This window comes from Portunus trituberculatus, chromosome 8 (genome assembly GCF_017591435.1).
Source record: "Portunus trituberculatus isolate SZX2019 chromosome 8, ASM1759143v1, whole genome shotgun sequence".
Lineage (NCBI taxonomy): Eukaryota > Metazoa > Arthropoda > Malacostraca > Decapoda > Portunidae > Portunus > Portunus trituberculatus.
In genome coordinates, this window is record NC_059262.1 from 2,512,501 (window position 1) to 2,530,000 (window position 17,500).

The window sequence follows — 17,500 nt, forward strand, 5'->3', positions numbered from 1 at the left end:
CCTCCTTCATTTCTTCATTTGTGGTCTAGAAATCTTATTACTTTAAAATCTTCCTTCACTGCAACACTTTATCTTTTTACCTAACCATTATTCTATTCATCTACCATTATTATTATTATTTATTTATTTCAAACACCTATACGCTTCCCCTCCTTCATTTGTCGTCTAGAAATCTTATTACTTTAAAATCTTCCTTCACTGCAACACTTTATCTTTTTACCTAACCATTATTCTATTCATCTACCATTATTATTATTATTATTTATTTATTTCAAACACCTATACGCTTTCCCTCCTTCATTTGTCGTCTAGAAATCTTATTACTTTAAAAACTTCCATCACTGCAACACTTTATCTTTTTACCTAACCATTATTCTATTCATCTACCATTATTATTATTATTATTTATTTATTTCAAACACCTATACGCTTCCCCTCCTTCATTTGTCTAGAAATCTTATTACTTTAAAATCTTCCTTCACTGCAACACTTTATCTTTTTACCTAACCATTATTCTATTCATCTACCATTATTATTATTATTTATTTATTTCGAACACCTATACGCTTTCCCTCCTTCATTTGTCGTCTAGAAATCTTATTACTTTAAAACTTCCTTCACTGCAACACTTCATATCATCCTCGCGTGTTTAAGTTGTCTCTTTGCCTACTATTCCATCAACCTCTTCAACACCATGCCGCGTTTTCCTATCCATTCTGCTAACTATCTGGTAGTTTCATACGGTTTCGGAAACTTATGTTGGGGGGGCGGGTTGAAATAGTAAAGACTGACCATTAATCCTTTTCCCTCCATAGACCCTTCCTAATGCATCTATAAATCGTCTAATGCACTTTGATTTCTAATTGTCGTATAGAAAAAACACAAAGAAAGAAAGAAGGAAAGAAAATAATAAAGAAGAAAAGAAAAGAAGAAAAAGTACGGTTGATCATTTCCTTGGCCAATAGAGAGAGATAGAGATAGAGATAGGCCAGTCCTCTTCTGACCCCTGACCCGGTGTGGCCTGGCAAGGTTAGGTAGTACAAGGTCAGAGTAAGCCTGTAACTAACAAGGTGGTAGGCTGCATTTTTTTTCTTTATTTGTAGGGGGAGGGGAGCGTATTCTGAAAGGTTTAATTCTCTCACCATCACTTCCTTCCAAAGATTCTCCTGTTTTTAACCCTTCAGTACCGTGACGCGTTTCAATATTCATTCTGCTTACTATTTGCTGATTTTACACAGCTTCAGAAACTCATGAGGGGATTAAAATAGTGAAGACTGTGGCCACTAATCTTCTCACTTTCATAAACCCTTCCTAATGTCAATAAAATGGTCTAATCGTACATAAATCTCAAGGTAAAAAATGTGTCCCTGTACTGAAGGGATTAAGAATATTTTTTTTTAATAGTTCTGGTGATAGATTGGCAACATTTCTGGTTTACTGAAAGGAGAAACTGTCTTGAAAACCTTGATAGTTGTTTGTGGCCTTTAAAAACTGTCGTAGTGAGAAGGAAAGGCGTTTGTGACTATGAGGTAAGGTTTGGTAAGGTCAGATGGCGCTCATATCTGTATAAACGAAGAAAGAAAGTGTAAACAGAAGCATTAAATCCCCAATATCTCTGAATTAAGGTGTTGGAAACTGTATGAAGGATTTAATTCCCTTTTATTTCCGCGTCTTAAGTGTGTCTAGTGTTTGTGTAGAGTGTAATGTAAAAAATAGATAAATGAAATAGATGAATAGATAAAAAAAGGAAAAACACTAAGGTTGAGATATTGAAAGTTGTATAAACGATAGAATACCCTTATCTCTCTCTCTCTCTCTCTCTCTCTCTCTCTCTCTCTCTCTCTCTCTCTCTCTCTCTCTCTCTCTCTCTCTCTCTCTCTCCACATCCTGTTTACAAGTTTACAAGACTCAAATGTCGAAAAAGAAATACCAAGGGGAGAGACTAATGGTATTGAAAATTATATACACCATTGAATACCCTTTCCTTACACACACACACACACACACACACACACACACACACACACACACACACACACCATCACATCCTGTTTATAAGTTTTCAATGCCCAGATAACACAATAGGTATACAAATTGACTCATCACTTACTCCTATTTGTATTCATCTCTAACCCCCCTTCACAATGTAGCGTCGAGGGAATCAAGGCAATAATAAGGGGATCAGCAACGGATAGGTGAAATAAAGGGGATTGAAAGCTACATATACGATTGAATCACCCGTTTTCTATGAGCTTTCGAGCATCACACCCTATTTATATGGAGGTTTAGTTGTTGTCGTGTTTCCTTTTTGTTTATCATCAAATATTATCAACTCTAACGTTTCACTGATTTGTTTTCTCTATTCTTCACATCACACTAATTAAACAATGATTAATCTACTCGTAATGTGCCTTCACTGTTGTGCGCTGCTGTATGTTGGGTAAAAATGATCAGGTTAACCTCTCGACGCGTTTCCATATTCATTCTTCTTACTATTTGGTGATTTTATACAGCTTCAGAAACTCATGTGGGTGATTAGAATACTGAAGACTGTGGCCATTAATCTTCTGACCTCCGTAGACCCTTCCTTGTGTAAATAAAATGGTCTAATCGTACACAAATCTCAGGGTAAAAATGTGTCCCAGTATTGAGGGGGTTAAATATTAGTACAAACAAGTATAATAACCTAATTTTTCTCCTCCCCACCAGGCACCATCACCTCATCAGTGCTCAAGACGGCGACGGAGGCGAGGAAGCACACACTGGGGCCCTTCAGTCCGACCTTCAACGTGGAGAAGCTGCTACGAGAGGGACTTCTAAGTGTGAGTCAAGGGGGCGTTCATTTAAGTTAGTGTCCCTTAAAAATGTCACGTTTTCTTTGGTATGTTTTGATTTGGGACCGTTTTCTCCTCATTTATTTATTTATTTATGATTTTCCTATTCCTTTTCTTTCTTTCTCTTTTCTTCCTCCTCCTTCCTTCCTCCCTTTCTCCTCCTCCTCCTCCTCCTCCAGGCTTTGAATTACCAGTTGAGGTCAGATGGGAAGGTCAGGTCAGCCCAGGAGGTCAAGTTATAGGTCACAGGGCCCGGGGGATCAGCTTAAGGTCACAGGAGGAGGAGGAGGAGGAGGAGGAGGAGGAGATTAGAGACAAAAGGAAGAGGAGGAGGAGGAGGATTAAAGAGTTGAGTAAATGAGAGGAGGAGGAGGAGGAGGAGGAGGAGGAACAAGGGTGAGGCAGAGGAGAAGAAGAGGAGGTGGAGGAGGAGGGAGAAGAAAAAGTTTGAGGTGGAGGAGGAGGAAGAAGGGTGAGGAGGAGGAAGAAGAAGAAGAAGAAAAAAGAGGAGGAGGAGGAGGAGGAAGAATATAAAAACAAGGGAGAAGGAGGAAGACGAAGAAATAAAGGTGAGGAGGAGGAGAAGGAGGAGGAAGAAGGAATAATAAGATAAAGAGGAGAAGGAACGAAGGTGACGCAGAGAAGAAAAGGAGGAGGAGGAAGAAGGGTATGAAAGAGGAGGAGGAGGAGGAGGAGAAGAAGAAGAAGAGGAGGAGGAGGAGGAGGAGGAAGGAAGAACACGAGTGAAGAGAAGGAAGAGGACGAAGAAATAAAGGAGGAGGAAGAAAAAGAAAAAGATTGAGGAGGAGGAGGAGGAGGAAGAGGAGGAGGAACAAGGGTAAGGAGGAGGAGGAGGAGGAAGAGGAAGAAGATGGTTAGGTTTAGATTCGTAGTGTTGTTCCTCCTCTTCTCTTTCCTCCTCTGTTCGTGTTGTTAGTAGTAGTAGTAGTAGTAGTAGTAGTAGTAGTAGTATCATTATTTTTATTACTATTATACTATTATTCTCTCGGTGTCTTGAAATATCTCGCCGGAAATAAAGAAGACGACATTTATATTTGAAAGAAAAAAAAAATAATAATTTGTAGATGATAGTATTTTTAGATAAGAATTGAAAGATGAGAGAGATGATAATAGTAATAATAAAAACAATATACAGATTAATATGATAAACTTCAAGAAAAAAAAACACACACAAATTATGAACGCTAACATCAGAAAAACATTCCTAAAACTAACAAAATAAATAAATAAACAAAAAAATAATGAAAATTGTCAACATAAAAAAAACAATATAAAATAAAAATGAAAACCAACTAATAAGATAAGAAAAATATATAGAATTAATAAAAACCGTACTTGTCTTCCATTGCCAGGTGTTGCCAGATGACGCGCACCGAATTGTAAGCGGGAAACTGTTCATCTCTGTGACGCGAGTGAGTGACGGCAAGAACATCCTACTCTCACAGTTCAACACCCGCGAGGAGCTGATCCAGGTGAGCTGCCTTCCTTCCTCCTTCCTCCTTCCTCCTTCCTCCTTCCCGCCACTCCCCATTCTCCTTTCCCTTGACAATTATCGTACTCCTGACGCGCGTTTTCTTTCTGAGGGTACGGGGGGAGACTTAAAGAAAATGGTGATGCTAGAGGGGGGGGAGGGGTGTTGAGTGAGTGAGAGAGAAAGAGAGAGAGAGACAGAGAGAGAAAGGATTAACATGATGAAAATTATGGTTTAAAATAGTTGCAGGGATGGAAATGTATCTACGAGAGAGAGAGAGAGAGAGAGAGAGAGAGAGAGAGAGAGAGAGAGAGAGAGATAAGGACATAATATTAGATGATGATAATTGGTGGTGGTGGTGGTGGTGGTGGTGGTGGTAGTGAAGAAATAAGTCAGAGTACGATAATTTTTTTTACCTAAGTACGATGACTCCTTTGCTCAAACTACACAGGGTTGCCAGTTTGTTATTTTGGCGACTATTTCTTACCTACACCTCTTATTATGCTACTTATCTCTTCTCATTATTTGTTATTCTATTAATTACATCACTATTATTATTATTATTATTATTATTATTATTATTATTATTATTATTATTTATACTAATGGTCACTATTACTACCATTTCTATATTAATTACGCCATTATATTATTGATCTTTACTACTACTGTCATTACTATGTGTTCACTATTAATTGTGTTACTATTTTATACTATTATTCTCTCTGTGTACTATTTGTTAATGTTTCTATTGATATTTTGTTGTATTGAAAGCTATTTATTATAATCGCTATATTCAACTGTGACTATTTGAATGACTTATATTTTTATTTCTATTGTCTATTTTTAGTTTTTCTATTTATTTTTTTATTGATGGATTTATTTATTTGCTTTTGTTTATTGTTCATTCTCTTTCTGTGTGTTTCTGATCTTCTTCTTCTTCATTTACTACTACTACTACTACTACTACTACTACTACTACTACTACTACTACTCCTATCTTTGTTGCTGTTATTATTATTATTATTATTATTATTATTATTATTATTATTATTATTATTATTATTATTATTATTATTTGTGTGTGTGTGTGTGTGTGTGTATGTCGTCACTTTTTGCGTTACATAATGGTGATGGTGACGCAATAGGTGGTGGTGGTGGTGGTGGTGGTGGTGATAAGATAGTGCTGGTGGTGAAAGAGTTAGTGATGATGATGACAGTATTCATTCCCCCTCCTCCTCCTCCTCCTCCTCCTTCTTCTCCTCCCCCTCCTCCTCCTCCTCCTCCTCCTCCTCCTCCTCCTCCCCAGAGCAACTCCCCCTTAGTCAACCTCAGTAAACACCAGTAAACACCACCAAACTCAATAGATGCTACCAAAACCCCAGTAAACCTCACTAAACCCCTCCAAACCCCAGTAAACCCTACCAAAACCCCAGTAAATCCCACCAAAACCCCAGTAACATGCCCCAGAACCACCACCCCTTAGTAAACCCCAGTGAATACCCCAGTAAACCCCAGTAACACGCCTCAGAACCACTATCCCTAAGTAAACCCCAGTAAACCCCAGTAAATCCCACCAAAACACCCCAGTAACACAACCAGAACCACCCCTGTTAGTGAACCCCAGTAAATACCCCAGAGAACCCTCCCACAGGTGAACCCCATCCCCAGAACCACCCCTGACAGTAAACCCCAGTAAAAAAAACCTTGAAACCCCAGAAAATCCCGGAGAACCTTTAGTGAACCCTAGTGAACCCCCGCAGTGAACCTCCAATGAACCGTCGCTCCTCTCTAGGCTATTCTGTGCTCGGCGTTCATTCCGGGGTTCAGTGGGTGGGCGCCGGTAACCTTCCGCGGGGTTCGCTACGCTGATGGAGGCTTTAGCGATAACCTGCCTTGTCTGGACCCCCACACTGTCACCGTCAGCCCCTTCTGCGGGGAGAGCGACATCTGCCCCAGGGATTCCTCAGGCCCTCCCGTGCTGCAGGTGCTGTGGTGCTGTGATGCTGTGCTGTGTTGTGGTGGTGGGTTGGAAATTTGACTTGCAGATGTGACCCAGTATTGAAAGGGTTAGCGTTTTGTCTCATGTCAGGTCAGGTTGGCTGTTTCGGTCTTTGAATCAGCGCATGTCGTTAGTTTTGTTTTATTTTACACCTACTACTACTACTACTACTACTACTACTACTACTACTACTACTACTACTTCCACTTGTCATGCACTATTTGTCTATTTCCTTCTCTCGTATCCTTAAATTGTCAAATATAATCGACACATGTTTCTTATCTTTCTGCTTAATCTGTGTCTATCAAGTTCATCCGCTGACTTTCTTCCTCCCTTTAATCCTTCCCTCGCCTCCTTAAATTGTCAAAAAGTAATTGTATAATATTCTCTTTTATTATATTCTGCTGTGGTGTGGTGGTGAGCTGTGTTGGAACGTCGACTTGCTTGGACACTCTTTACTCCTTCTCTTGTATTCTTAGGTTGTCAAGAAGTAATTGTGGTGTAATATTTCCTTCTATAATTATATTCTGCTGTGGTGTGGTGGTGGGCTGTGTTGGAACGTCGACTTACTTTGCCGCGTCTCTCCTCGTTCGCGGTTTCGGTTTCGGCTCCTTTAGTTCGTCTTGTGTCTCTCTCGAGTCTTATTTTCTTGGTTTTTGTGTGTTTTTGTTGTTTTTCTTTTCTTTGTTCTTTTTCTCTTTCATATATTGTTCTTTGTTGTCTCTCTTTTTCCTTCTTTGTTTTTTTTGCATTTGTTTCGTCTTCCTTTCTTTAATATATTTCTTGTTGTTATTCTCTTTCATTTAATATTATTCTTGTTTCTTTTTCTTGTTTTTTGCATTTTTCGTCTCATTTTCTTTCCTTTTCTTCTTCTTATTAATTTATTTGATATTCAGGATTTCTGTCATTTTCTTCCTTTTCCTTATTTTCGTTTTTTTTTCTTGGTTTCCTCATTTTTCATTTCTTTTCTCCCTTTTTTCTATTTTCGTTTTTTTTTATTTAATGTTCTTCTATATCTGTCCTTTTAATTTTTTTTTTTTATCTATTTCGTTTGCTTTCCTTTTCTTTTTTAACTTCTTTCCCATAATTGACATCTCTCTCTCTCTCTCTCTCTCTCTCTCTCTCTCTCTCTCTCTCTCTCTCTCAGCATGGCGCACGTCGAGTCTCTTTTGTTTGTTTCAGCGCAGCATGTTTGGCTTTTGTTTTGCCGCCAACCAATCACCGCGCTTCTTACTAACCTTTGAATTTACAGAGCGCGTTTTGATTGCCTAATAACCATTCCTCCCCTCCTCCTCTCTCTCTCTCTCTCTCTCTCTCTCTCTCTCTCTCTCTCTCTCTCTCTCTCTCTGCCCATTTTCAGATAATTTGGGTTTATTTTGACATTTATTATTATTATTATTATTATTATTATTATTATTATTATTGTTATTATTTTTGTTTTGGTGAATTTCTGAAAGCGTTAAAAAAAAACGAAAAAAGAAAGAAACGAAATATTTTGCCTATTAAACTGAAAACACGCAGGAAAAAAGGCAAAGAATAAGAAAATATTAAAAGAAAAAAAAAAAAAAAACGTGAAAACTACTATATAAAAAAAGTACTAAAGGAATATTTGTCTCCACAACTAACGCACGCATACGAACGCACGCACGCACACGCACGGTTAGGCACTGTGTTGCTCGTCGTTCGTGCCAGGGTTCAGCGGGTGGGTGCCTCCTGTTTTCCGCGGCGTGCGTTACCTGGATGGCGTGCTGAGCGATAACCTGCCCATGCTGGACCCACACACCATCTGCGTCAGCCCCTTCGCCGGCCACAGCGACATCTGCCCCAGGGATAACAGGCACATCTCACTCGCGGTATTGTTAACATTCACTATTACTGCTACTATTATTGATGCAGTACTGTTAACATTCACTATTACTGCTACTATTATTGCTGCCGTACTGCCAACATTCACTATTACTGCTACTATTATTGCTGCAGTACTGTTAACATTCACTATTACTGCTACTATTATTGATGCGGTACTGTTAACATTCACTATTACTACTGCTACTATTATTGATGCGGTACTGTTAACATTCACTATTACTGCTACTATTATTGATGCCGTACTGCCAACATTCACTATTACTGCTGCTACTATTATTATTGTTGTAGTACTATTAACTTTCACGAGTACTGCTACTATTATTACTATTATTAACGTTGCCGTACTGTCAGCATTTGCTATTACTACTACTATTATTGCTGTACTATCAGCATTCACTATTAGCTACTGCTGCTATTATTACTCTTATCATTTGTGTGGTACTGTCAACATTACTACTACTATTACTATTATTACTATTATTGTTGCGGTACTATCAGCATCCACTATTACTACTGCTACTATTAATACTTTTTGTTACGGCAGTCAGCATTCACTATTACTGCTAGTACTATTATTGCTATCATTGTTGCAGTATCGTCAACCTTTATAACTATTGCTACTATTATTGTCACTACTGTTGTCATTATAGTAGTTTTCCCTTGTATATGGCGACTTGATACCAGCTGATTCCATCGTAGTCGTATTGAAGGAGTAAGGGAGTTTTTCAATAAGCCTCGAATGATAGATAAGAAATAATTAAAATCACAGTAAGGGAGATTAAGAAGGAAAATGATAACAAAATAATGATGATGAGAAATGTAAGAATTAACATCACTATTATCATATCCTTATCATTATTATCATTACTATCATTATTCCTCTCTTTAACCAGTTCAGTACCGTGACGCGTTTCCATATTCACTCTGCTTACTATTTGGTGATATACAGCTTCAGAAACTCATGTGGGGGATTAAAATAGTGAAGACTCTGGCTGTTAATCTTCTGACCTCCATAAACCCTTCCTAATGTCAATAAAATCGTCTAATATTACCAAAAACTCAGTAAAAATGTCTCAGTACTGAAAGGGTTAATAGGGTTTTAATCTATTTATCATATCTACATTATCATTATCATTCGTAGACAGATATCAGTGTTCTGGCTTATTTATCAACTTCTTTATTCATTTGTACATATTCCCGTATTCCCTGGCGTGTGTTTCCCGCGTGTATATTAGCGTGCGTCTGGAGACAGTGTATAGCCTTGTTCTCCGCGTCCCTCCCCGGCCCTTGCTGCCTGTCACCGTAATGTCACCCCGTTGCTGTGGCTGACGCTTTGGTTACAAGAGCTGGCGTAGTGTTGTGTCGCCTGGTTGCAGAGAGAGAGAGAGAGAGAGAGAGAGAGAGAGAGAGAGAGAGAGAGAGACTTGACCTACACTGAAACTGATAGTGTATTAGTAGTAGTTAGATAGATATATGTAAAGTAGATAGATAGTATATTGATGGTACGTCCCATTACTACTACTACTACTACTACTACTACTACTACTACTACTACTACTACTACTACTACTACTACTACTACTACTACTGTGTAAGAAAAATGACATCATGTATCTCTATTACAACTTATTTATTTATTTATTTACTTATTTATTTATTTATTTATTTATTTATATTATTCCGTTTTCTTCCTGCTGTGTCTTGAACCTGGGAACGTGGGAAAGGAAAGGGAGGGGGAAGGGGAGGAGAGGGGAGGGGGGGATGGGAAACGGAGGTGTTAAGGAGAAGGAAGACGGAGAAGAAGGAGAAATAGAAGGAAAACACACAAACACACACACACACACACACACACACACACACACACACCAATCCTTCACCACGCCCACACACCCCCAGGGGCTGCTCTGTTCTGCCTTCATCCCTGGCTTCAGCGGGTGGGCGTGTCCGAGGGTGCGTGGGGTGCGGTACGTGGATGGCGGGTTTACCAATAACTTGCCGGAGGTGGACCATGGCACCGTTACCGTCAGCCCCTTCTGCGGAGAGAGCGACATCTGCCCCAAGGATACCACCACGGGGCTCGTCACGGTACGGCACGCCACGACCACTAGCGGGGAGGGGTGAGGTGAGGTGAGGTGAGGGAAAGTGAGGTTAGGTTAGATTAGGTTAGGTTAGGCTAGGTTAGGTTAGATTAGTTTGGGTTATGTTGGGTTACGGGAAGGGAAGAGAGAAGAATAGGATAAAGAAGGGAAGGGAAGAGGAGAAGAAGGTTAAAAAGGGAAAGGAAGAGGAAGAAAGGAAGGATAGGGTAGAGAGAAGAGAGGAGAAGGTTAGGAAAGGGAAGAGAAGAGAGGAGAAGGAGAATGTTAGGGAAGGAAAGGGAAAAAAGAGAGAAGAAGAGTAGGGATGAGAAGAGAAGAGAGAAGAAGGTTAGGATAAAGAAGGGAAGAGGTAACGAGTATAGGAAAGGAGAGAGAGAGAGAGAGAGAGAGAGAGAGAGAGAGAGAGAGAGAGAAGATTAGGAAAGGAAAGGGAAGAGAGGAGAAGATTAGGAAAGAGAAGAGAGAAGAAGGAGAAGATTAGGGAAGGAAGAGAAGAGAGGAGGAGGTTAAAGAAGGAAAGGGAAGAAAGAGAATGTTAAAGAAGGGAGGGAGGAAGAAAGAAGAATAGGTAAGAGAAGAGAGTTAAAGTTAGGTTGTGTTAGATTGGGTTAGGTAGAGTTAGGTTAGGTTAGATAAAGTTCGGTAAGGTTAGGTTAGGGAAGGTTGGGTTAGGTTAGACTGGGGTTGGGTTACGTTTGGGAAGGTGAAGGTCTGCGTTAGGTAGGTTGGGTGGAAGTAAGGCTAGGCTTGATTAAATTACATCACATTAGGTTAAGTTTATTGAGGGCATGTTAGTTAGGTTAGGAAAGATAAGTTTGTGTAGGTTAGGCTAGGCTTTGTTGGATTATGTGAAGTGAGACAAGGATAGTGAAGTTAGTCTGTAGAAATAGATGATGTACACAAACACGCAATGACAGTCAGGCGGTGGTGGGGACGAGCCGCGTGACACATGTATAAGTCAATGTAGTTAATATCCTTGTCTTAGAGTAACTCCCTTAACACCTTCAGTACCATGGCGCGTTTTCATATTCACCCTGATTATTATTTGCTGATTTTATACAACTTCAGAAACTTATGTAGAGGAGTAGAATAGTGAAGACTGTGGCCATTAACCTTCTGACCTCCATAGACACTTCCTAATGTCAATAAAATTATCTAATCGCACACAAACTTCAAGGTAAAAATGTGTCCCAGTACTGAAGGGGTCAAGACTGTACCTATTGATACTTGTAAAGGTGAGGCCAAGACTAGGTGAATGAGAAATAAGGATAGAAGTACAAGAAAACAGTATTAGCAGGAAGGATGTGAAGGGTGTATGGGAGTGTAGGGGGAGTGTATGGATAGGCTTGTCAGGGGAGTAGTAGTGGAGGGCTGGGGGCGTGGTGTACCTGTGGGTGTCGATTATTGTGTCACTTAAGCTGTGGCCGTGACGCTGGTGGTGGTGGTGGTGGTGGTGGCAGTGATGATGTAGTAATGATAGTGGTGTTGTTGTTAATTCTTCATTATTGTGGTGTTTTGATCGTGGTGGTAGTAGTAGTAGTAGTTGTAGTAATAGTAGTTGTTGTTGTTGTAGTAGTAGTAATAATATATGTTGTAGTAGTGATTTTTATATGTCGAAAAACACACACACACACCGTTATCATCCGTGTGTGTGTGTGTGTGTGTGTGTGTTCTTGAGATGAGTCAGGCCATGTTGTTGGTGTTATCTGTTCCTCGCAAGAAAAACAGTGTAATCTTTATAATTGTGCGGTGTTATGTCTGTTTTTCATGGTGGAGTGTCGTCATTTAGGGTGATAGTGGCAATTAACAGACATCGCTGCTCCAGTTCCCACATCCCATCCTCTATTAGGCTACACTCCTCCTTTTCTTCCTCTTCTCTTTTTCTTTTCTTCTTTTCTTCCTTTGCTTGCTAATTTTTACTCTTATTTTCTTTTCCTTTTCTCTTTGTTTTCTTTTTTGGTTTCATATTTGCATTTCTTTTTTTTTTCTTTTTCTTTTCTTCTTTTCTTCTTTTGTTTTTTATTTTACTTCTCTCTTCTTTCTTTTCCTTTTCCTTTTTTTTTTTTGGTTTCTTTACATTTATCATTTTCTTCTTTTCCTTTTCTTTCTTTTCTTTCTTTGTTTTCTCCTCTACTCTTGTCTTTCTTCTCTTTCTTTTCTTCCTTTTTTTTTACTTTTCTCATTCTTCTCTTTTCCTTTTCTTTTTTTTTTTTTCTTCTTTCTTCTTTCTTTTCATTTTTTCATTCTTTGTTTTCTTGACTTCTCTTCTTTTTTCTTTTCTTTCTTTTTACACTTTCTACTTTCTTTTTTTTCCTTCTTTTCTTTCTTTCGTTTTCTTCTTCTCTTTCTCTTCCTGTTCTTCCTTTCATTTTCTTCTTTACTTTCTTTACTCTTCTCTTTCTACTCTTTCTCTTTTCCTTCTTTTTTTCTTTCTTTGATGATTTTTTTTCTTTACTTTCTTCTCCTTTTCTTTTCCTTCTCTTTTCTTTCTTTCGCTTTCTTTACAATTCTCTTTCTTCTCTCTCCCTTCTCCTTTCTCTTTCCTTCCTTTTCTTCTTTATACTTCTCTTTCTTCTTCTCTTTTTCATTTCCTTCTTTTTTTCTATACACTTTTTTTTTTTTTCTATCATTTTCGTTTTTTTTTTACCTATTTTTATTTATTTATTTATTTATTTATTTCATTTTTATATTCATCGTGGTAAAAGTGAAGAGGTACGTGCCTAAAATCATTAACCTCACTATAGGTACTCACTACATCGATGTCGACATTTTGGATACCGCGCCAAGTGTTGTATCTTGTTCAACTTCTTGCTGTTTTCATTGATTATTATTATTATTACTATTATTATTATTATTATTATTATTATTATTATTATTATTATTATTATTATTATTATTATTATTGTCATTATTATTATCATCATCACTATTATCTGAAATGTCGACAAGTTGGAAATAACAGTGATTAGTTCCTGCTATCTCTATGACCGGGACTTTCCAATGACTGTTTCCACGTTCTCTCTCTCTCTCTCTCTCTCTCTCTCTCTCTCTCTCTCTCTCTCTCTCTCTCTCTCTCTCTCTCTCTCTCTCTCTCTCTCTCTCTCTCTCTCTCTCTCCATTATGTACATAGACTACTACTAATAAATAACAAATAATGCGCTTTGCTTCTACTAACATAACATTGAGACCGTGTGTGTGTGTGTGTGTGTGTGTGTGTGTGTGTGTGTGTGTGTGTGTGTGTGTAGACATCCAAACACCTTCCCAATGTACTGTTGTGTGATATTCGCTTTTGTTTCTCCTTGTTGTGCTTTCCCTGACCGCAGATATTAATGACCGCTTCTCTAGCTGTAAGGTGACTGGCGCCGCCGACCCGTGAGTATTGCAGTGGTTGTGTTGGTGTTGTGTTTGTCAGGATGCATCACCTACTTCATGTTGTCCATTTTGTAAAGGTGCATCACCCAGATTCAGTGTTAGCTATGTGTCAGTTTATGATGTGGATTAATAATTGTTGCTGTTTATTTTGCTTTCAAAGGGAGAACAGTAATTAATTGATCTTTTTTAGTATATTGTGTTGATAATGATGATATACAGAAAGTGATAGATTTCATTTCCTTTGAGTATAATCTTAAACTTTAAACACAGTCTAACACTAAAAGAGCCCCCAACACCTTTCAACGCAATTTGACACCTTTTAACACACCCAACACCTTATAACACAATCTGTCACCTTTAAACACATCCCAACACCTTTTAACGTAATCTGATACCTTTAAACACTCTCGTAACACCTTTCAGTTCAATCTAATATCTTTAAACACATCCCAACACCTTTTAACGTAATCTGACACCTTTAAACACTCTCTTAACACCTTTCAGTTCAATCTAATATCTTTAAACACATCCCAACACCTTTTAACGCAATGAAACACCATTAAACACCCTCTCAACACCTTTTAACACCTTCCTACACACCTCTTTCCCACAGGTGAATCTGGCGAACACGAGTATTGAGTTAAGTAAAGAGAATCTGTACCGTTTCGCGCGCATTCTCTTCCCGCCGCCCCCCGAGGTGTTGAGTAAGATGTGCCAGCAAGGGTTCAACGATGCCCTTGACTTCCTGCAGAGAAACAACCTTATTAATTGTACCAGGTGTCTCGCGGTGCAGTCCAGCTTCAATTTGACCGTAAGTGGTGTGTGTGTGTGTGTGTGTGTGTGTGTGTGTGTGTGTGTGTGTGTGTGTGGTTGTAGTAGCAGTAGAGTAGTATTAGTATTTGCATTATTATTATTATTATTATTATTAGTAGTAGTAGTAGTAGTAGTAGTAGTAGTAGTAGTAGTAGTAGTAGTAGTAGTAGCAACAGCAGTAGTAGCATAGTGGTGGTGGTGGTGGTAATAACAGTGGTGTGTGTTCTGTGCACCGGCAGGAATCACGTGAGGAGGCGCGGGAGTTGGTGCGGGTTGACCACTTCCACGGCCCAGACGACAACTGTATTGACTGTAAGCAGCAACGCAAGGTGAGAGAGAGAGAGAGAGAGAGAGAGAGAGAGAGAGAGAGAGAGAGAGAGCGAGCGAGCGAGCAGTAACGTAAATGTTGAGCCTCCTATGTAAATGTACTCCATAATAACAATAAACAAGATGAAAAGAAAGAAAGAAAGAAGAAAAAAATGTGATCTTAATTCATCTGTAGCTTGGATTTTCTTTTCTTCCTTCACTTCCTCCTCCTCCACCTTTTTATTACCGCTTCCTCCACTTCTTCCATCTCCTTCTTTACATCTTCCATCCCCTCCACCTCCACCTCCAGTTCTCCACCTTCTCTTTCTTCACAATCTCCTCCTCCTCCTCCTCCATCACCTGCACCTTCTCTTTCTTCACAATCTTCTTCTCCTCCTCCTCCATCACCTCCACCTTCTCTTTCTTCTCAATCTCCTCTTCCTCCTCCTCCATCACCTCCACCTTCTTTTTCTTCACAATCTTCTCCTCTTCCTCCTCCATCACATCCACTTTCTTTTTCTTCACAATCTTCTCCTCCTCCTCCTCCATCACCTCCACCTTCTCTTTCTTCACAATCTTCTCCTCCTCCTCCTCCATCACATCCACCTTCTCTTTCTTCACAGTCTCCTCCTCCTCCTCCATCACCTCCACCTTCCCTTTCTTCTCAATCTCTTCTTCCTCCTCCTCCTCCTCCATCACATCCACCTTCTTTTTCTTCTCAATCTCCTCTTCCTCCTCCTCTATCACCTCCACCTTCTCTTTCTTCACAATCTCCTCCTCCTCGTCCTCCTCCATCACACATGGTTCCACTGCACCTTAACTATGAGGTAATGACAACAAACGAGCGCCAGTGTGCCAGTGTAGCTCCCCGGATGCATGGACGACATTGGCCATTATAGCACTGAGGGACTGATGAATTTCTAGTTTAGTTGTGTGCTTATCAACAATTGGCCAGTTTTTGACATTGTCCCTTCTAGCTGTCAGTCCTAGAATTTATGTATATCGATTGGTGGTTGTCTGTAATCGACCAGTCAGGTGAAGTCTTGCAAACTGAAGGAAAGGGACGTTTTATTATCCGCTAAATTCGGCTTTACAGTTTGTCTCGGAAAATATCATGTTGAAAAGAATATTTGGGAAATGTTTGTAAGTTTGTGAGTTTTTCGAGGCGATGTGTGTGAGTCTGAGATGGAGGTGAAATGAATGAGTCTCACGCTTCATGCCTCTGACTTCACAAGTGTGTCTCCTTCTCAACCTCCTCCTTTTTCTTCCTTATCTCCTCCTCCTCCTCTCCTCCTCCTCCTCCTCCTCCTCCTCCTTTTTTTCTTCTTCTTCTGTCCTTCTTTTTCTTTTTCTTTTTCTTCTTTTTTTCTTCTTCTTGTTCTTGTTCTTGTTCTTGTTCTTGTTCTTGTTCTTCTTGTTCTTCTTCTTGTTCTTGTTCTTGTTCTTGTTCTTGTTCTTCTTGTTCTTGTTCTTGTTCTTGTTCTTCTTCTTCTTCTTCTTCTTCTTTTCCTCCTCCTCCTCCTCCTCCTCCTCCTCCTCCTCCTCCTCCTCCTCCTCCTCCTCCTCCTCCTCCTCCTCCTCCTCCTCCTCTACTACTACTACTACTACTACTACTACTACTACTACTACTACTACCATCCCCACAACCATCTTCACTTCATCACCACCACCACATCCCCAACAGGAGGCGATCCTGGACCAGCTCCCTGAGGCGGTGGGGTCCATCCTGCAGGACGCGATCACTTCAGCCAACGAGGGTCTCATGAATTGGGTCTTTAAGCACAAGTCCATGAAGCTGCTGTCTGTCCTCACCCTCCCCTACGTGCTGCCCATGGACATCGCCTACTCCGCCTTCCTCAGGTGTGTATCTCTGTCTGTGTGGCTTTCGTGTTTCTCAGATGTGTGGCTGTGTGTGTCTGTGTTTTATTTGTGTTAATTGTTTGCTTTTTTTTGTTTATTGTTTGTGTTTGCATCTGTTACTTGTTTATCTCTGTTTATATGTTTGCCTGTGTGTTTGTTTACCTGTGTTTACTTATTTGTGTTTATCTGTGTTTGTTTGTCTGTCAGGTGTGTTATGTGTCTACGGTTGCCTGCGGGTCATAAAAAGTGAGGGACCTTTATGTAGACACACACCACACACACACACCACACACCAGGTCAGCAAGGGTCAGCAAGGGTCACAGTGGTGGTAGGTGACACAGAGGCTACACTTAAAGGTCACCCCTGTTGCCTCGCCTAGGATTCAAACCTTGGCCCTCTCAGGTTATTGGGTTTGTTTATCTGTGTTTGTTCTATGTTTGAGTGTTTGTTTATTCGTGTGTTTTGTTTGTGCGTGAGTGTGTTTGTTTGCTTACCCTTGTGTGTGTGTGTTTTAAGTATTTTTCTGGTGTGTGTTTGGTTTGTTTATCTGTGTGTGTTTGTGTGTCCATTGCTAAGGTGTGTGTTTTGTATGTGTGTGTGTGTGTGTGTGTGTGTGTTTAAGTCCATTTCTTTGGTGTGTGTTTGATTGTGTGTGTGTGTTTTCCATATATGTGTGTGTGTGTGTGTGTGTGTGTGTTATCTAAGTGTTTACCCATGTTTTGTACCCATCAATCACACGAATATTGACCCCTGTGTTCCCTGAGTACCTATCCATCCCCACTGTCTCTAACCCATCTGTCCACCTCTGTCCCTATCCCTCCCCAACCCATATCTATCCAGCCCTCTGTCCCTA

General features: G+C 39.8%; 1 protein-coding gene across 10 annotated transcripts in view; it reads left to right on the forward strand.

Moving 5' to 3' along the window:
• Positions 1-17,500, forward strand: part of LOC123501032 (patatin-like phospholipase domain-containing protein 2) — a 50,468-nt gene that overhangs the window by 17,448 nt on the left and 15,520 nt on the right. For 4 of the 10 annotated variants that reach the window (XM_045249598.1, XM_045249599.1, XM_045249589.1 and 1 more), the window contains exons 2-8: positions 2,710-2,822; positions 4,208-4,327; positions 6,122-6,313; positions 10,094-10,282; positions 14,282-14,479; positions 14,721-14,810; positions 16,472-16,647. In XM_045249598.1, the coding sequence (XP_045105533.1) occupies positions 2,710-2,822; positions 4,208-4,327; positions 6,122-6,313; positions 10,094-10,282; positions 14,282-14,479; positions 14,721-14,810; positions 16,472-16,647 (1,078 nt within the window). Of the gene's footprint in view, positions 1-2,709; positions 2,823-4,207; positions 4,328-6,121; positions 6,314-7,992; positions 8,182-10,093; positions 10,283-14,281; positions 14,480-14,720; positions 14,811-16,471; positions 16,648-17,500 lie in introns of all 10 variants that reach the window. The other 6 variants (XM_045249592.1, XM_045249593.1, XM_045249594.1 and 3 more) reach the window with 4 other exon arrangements.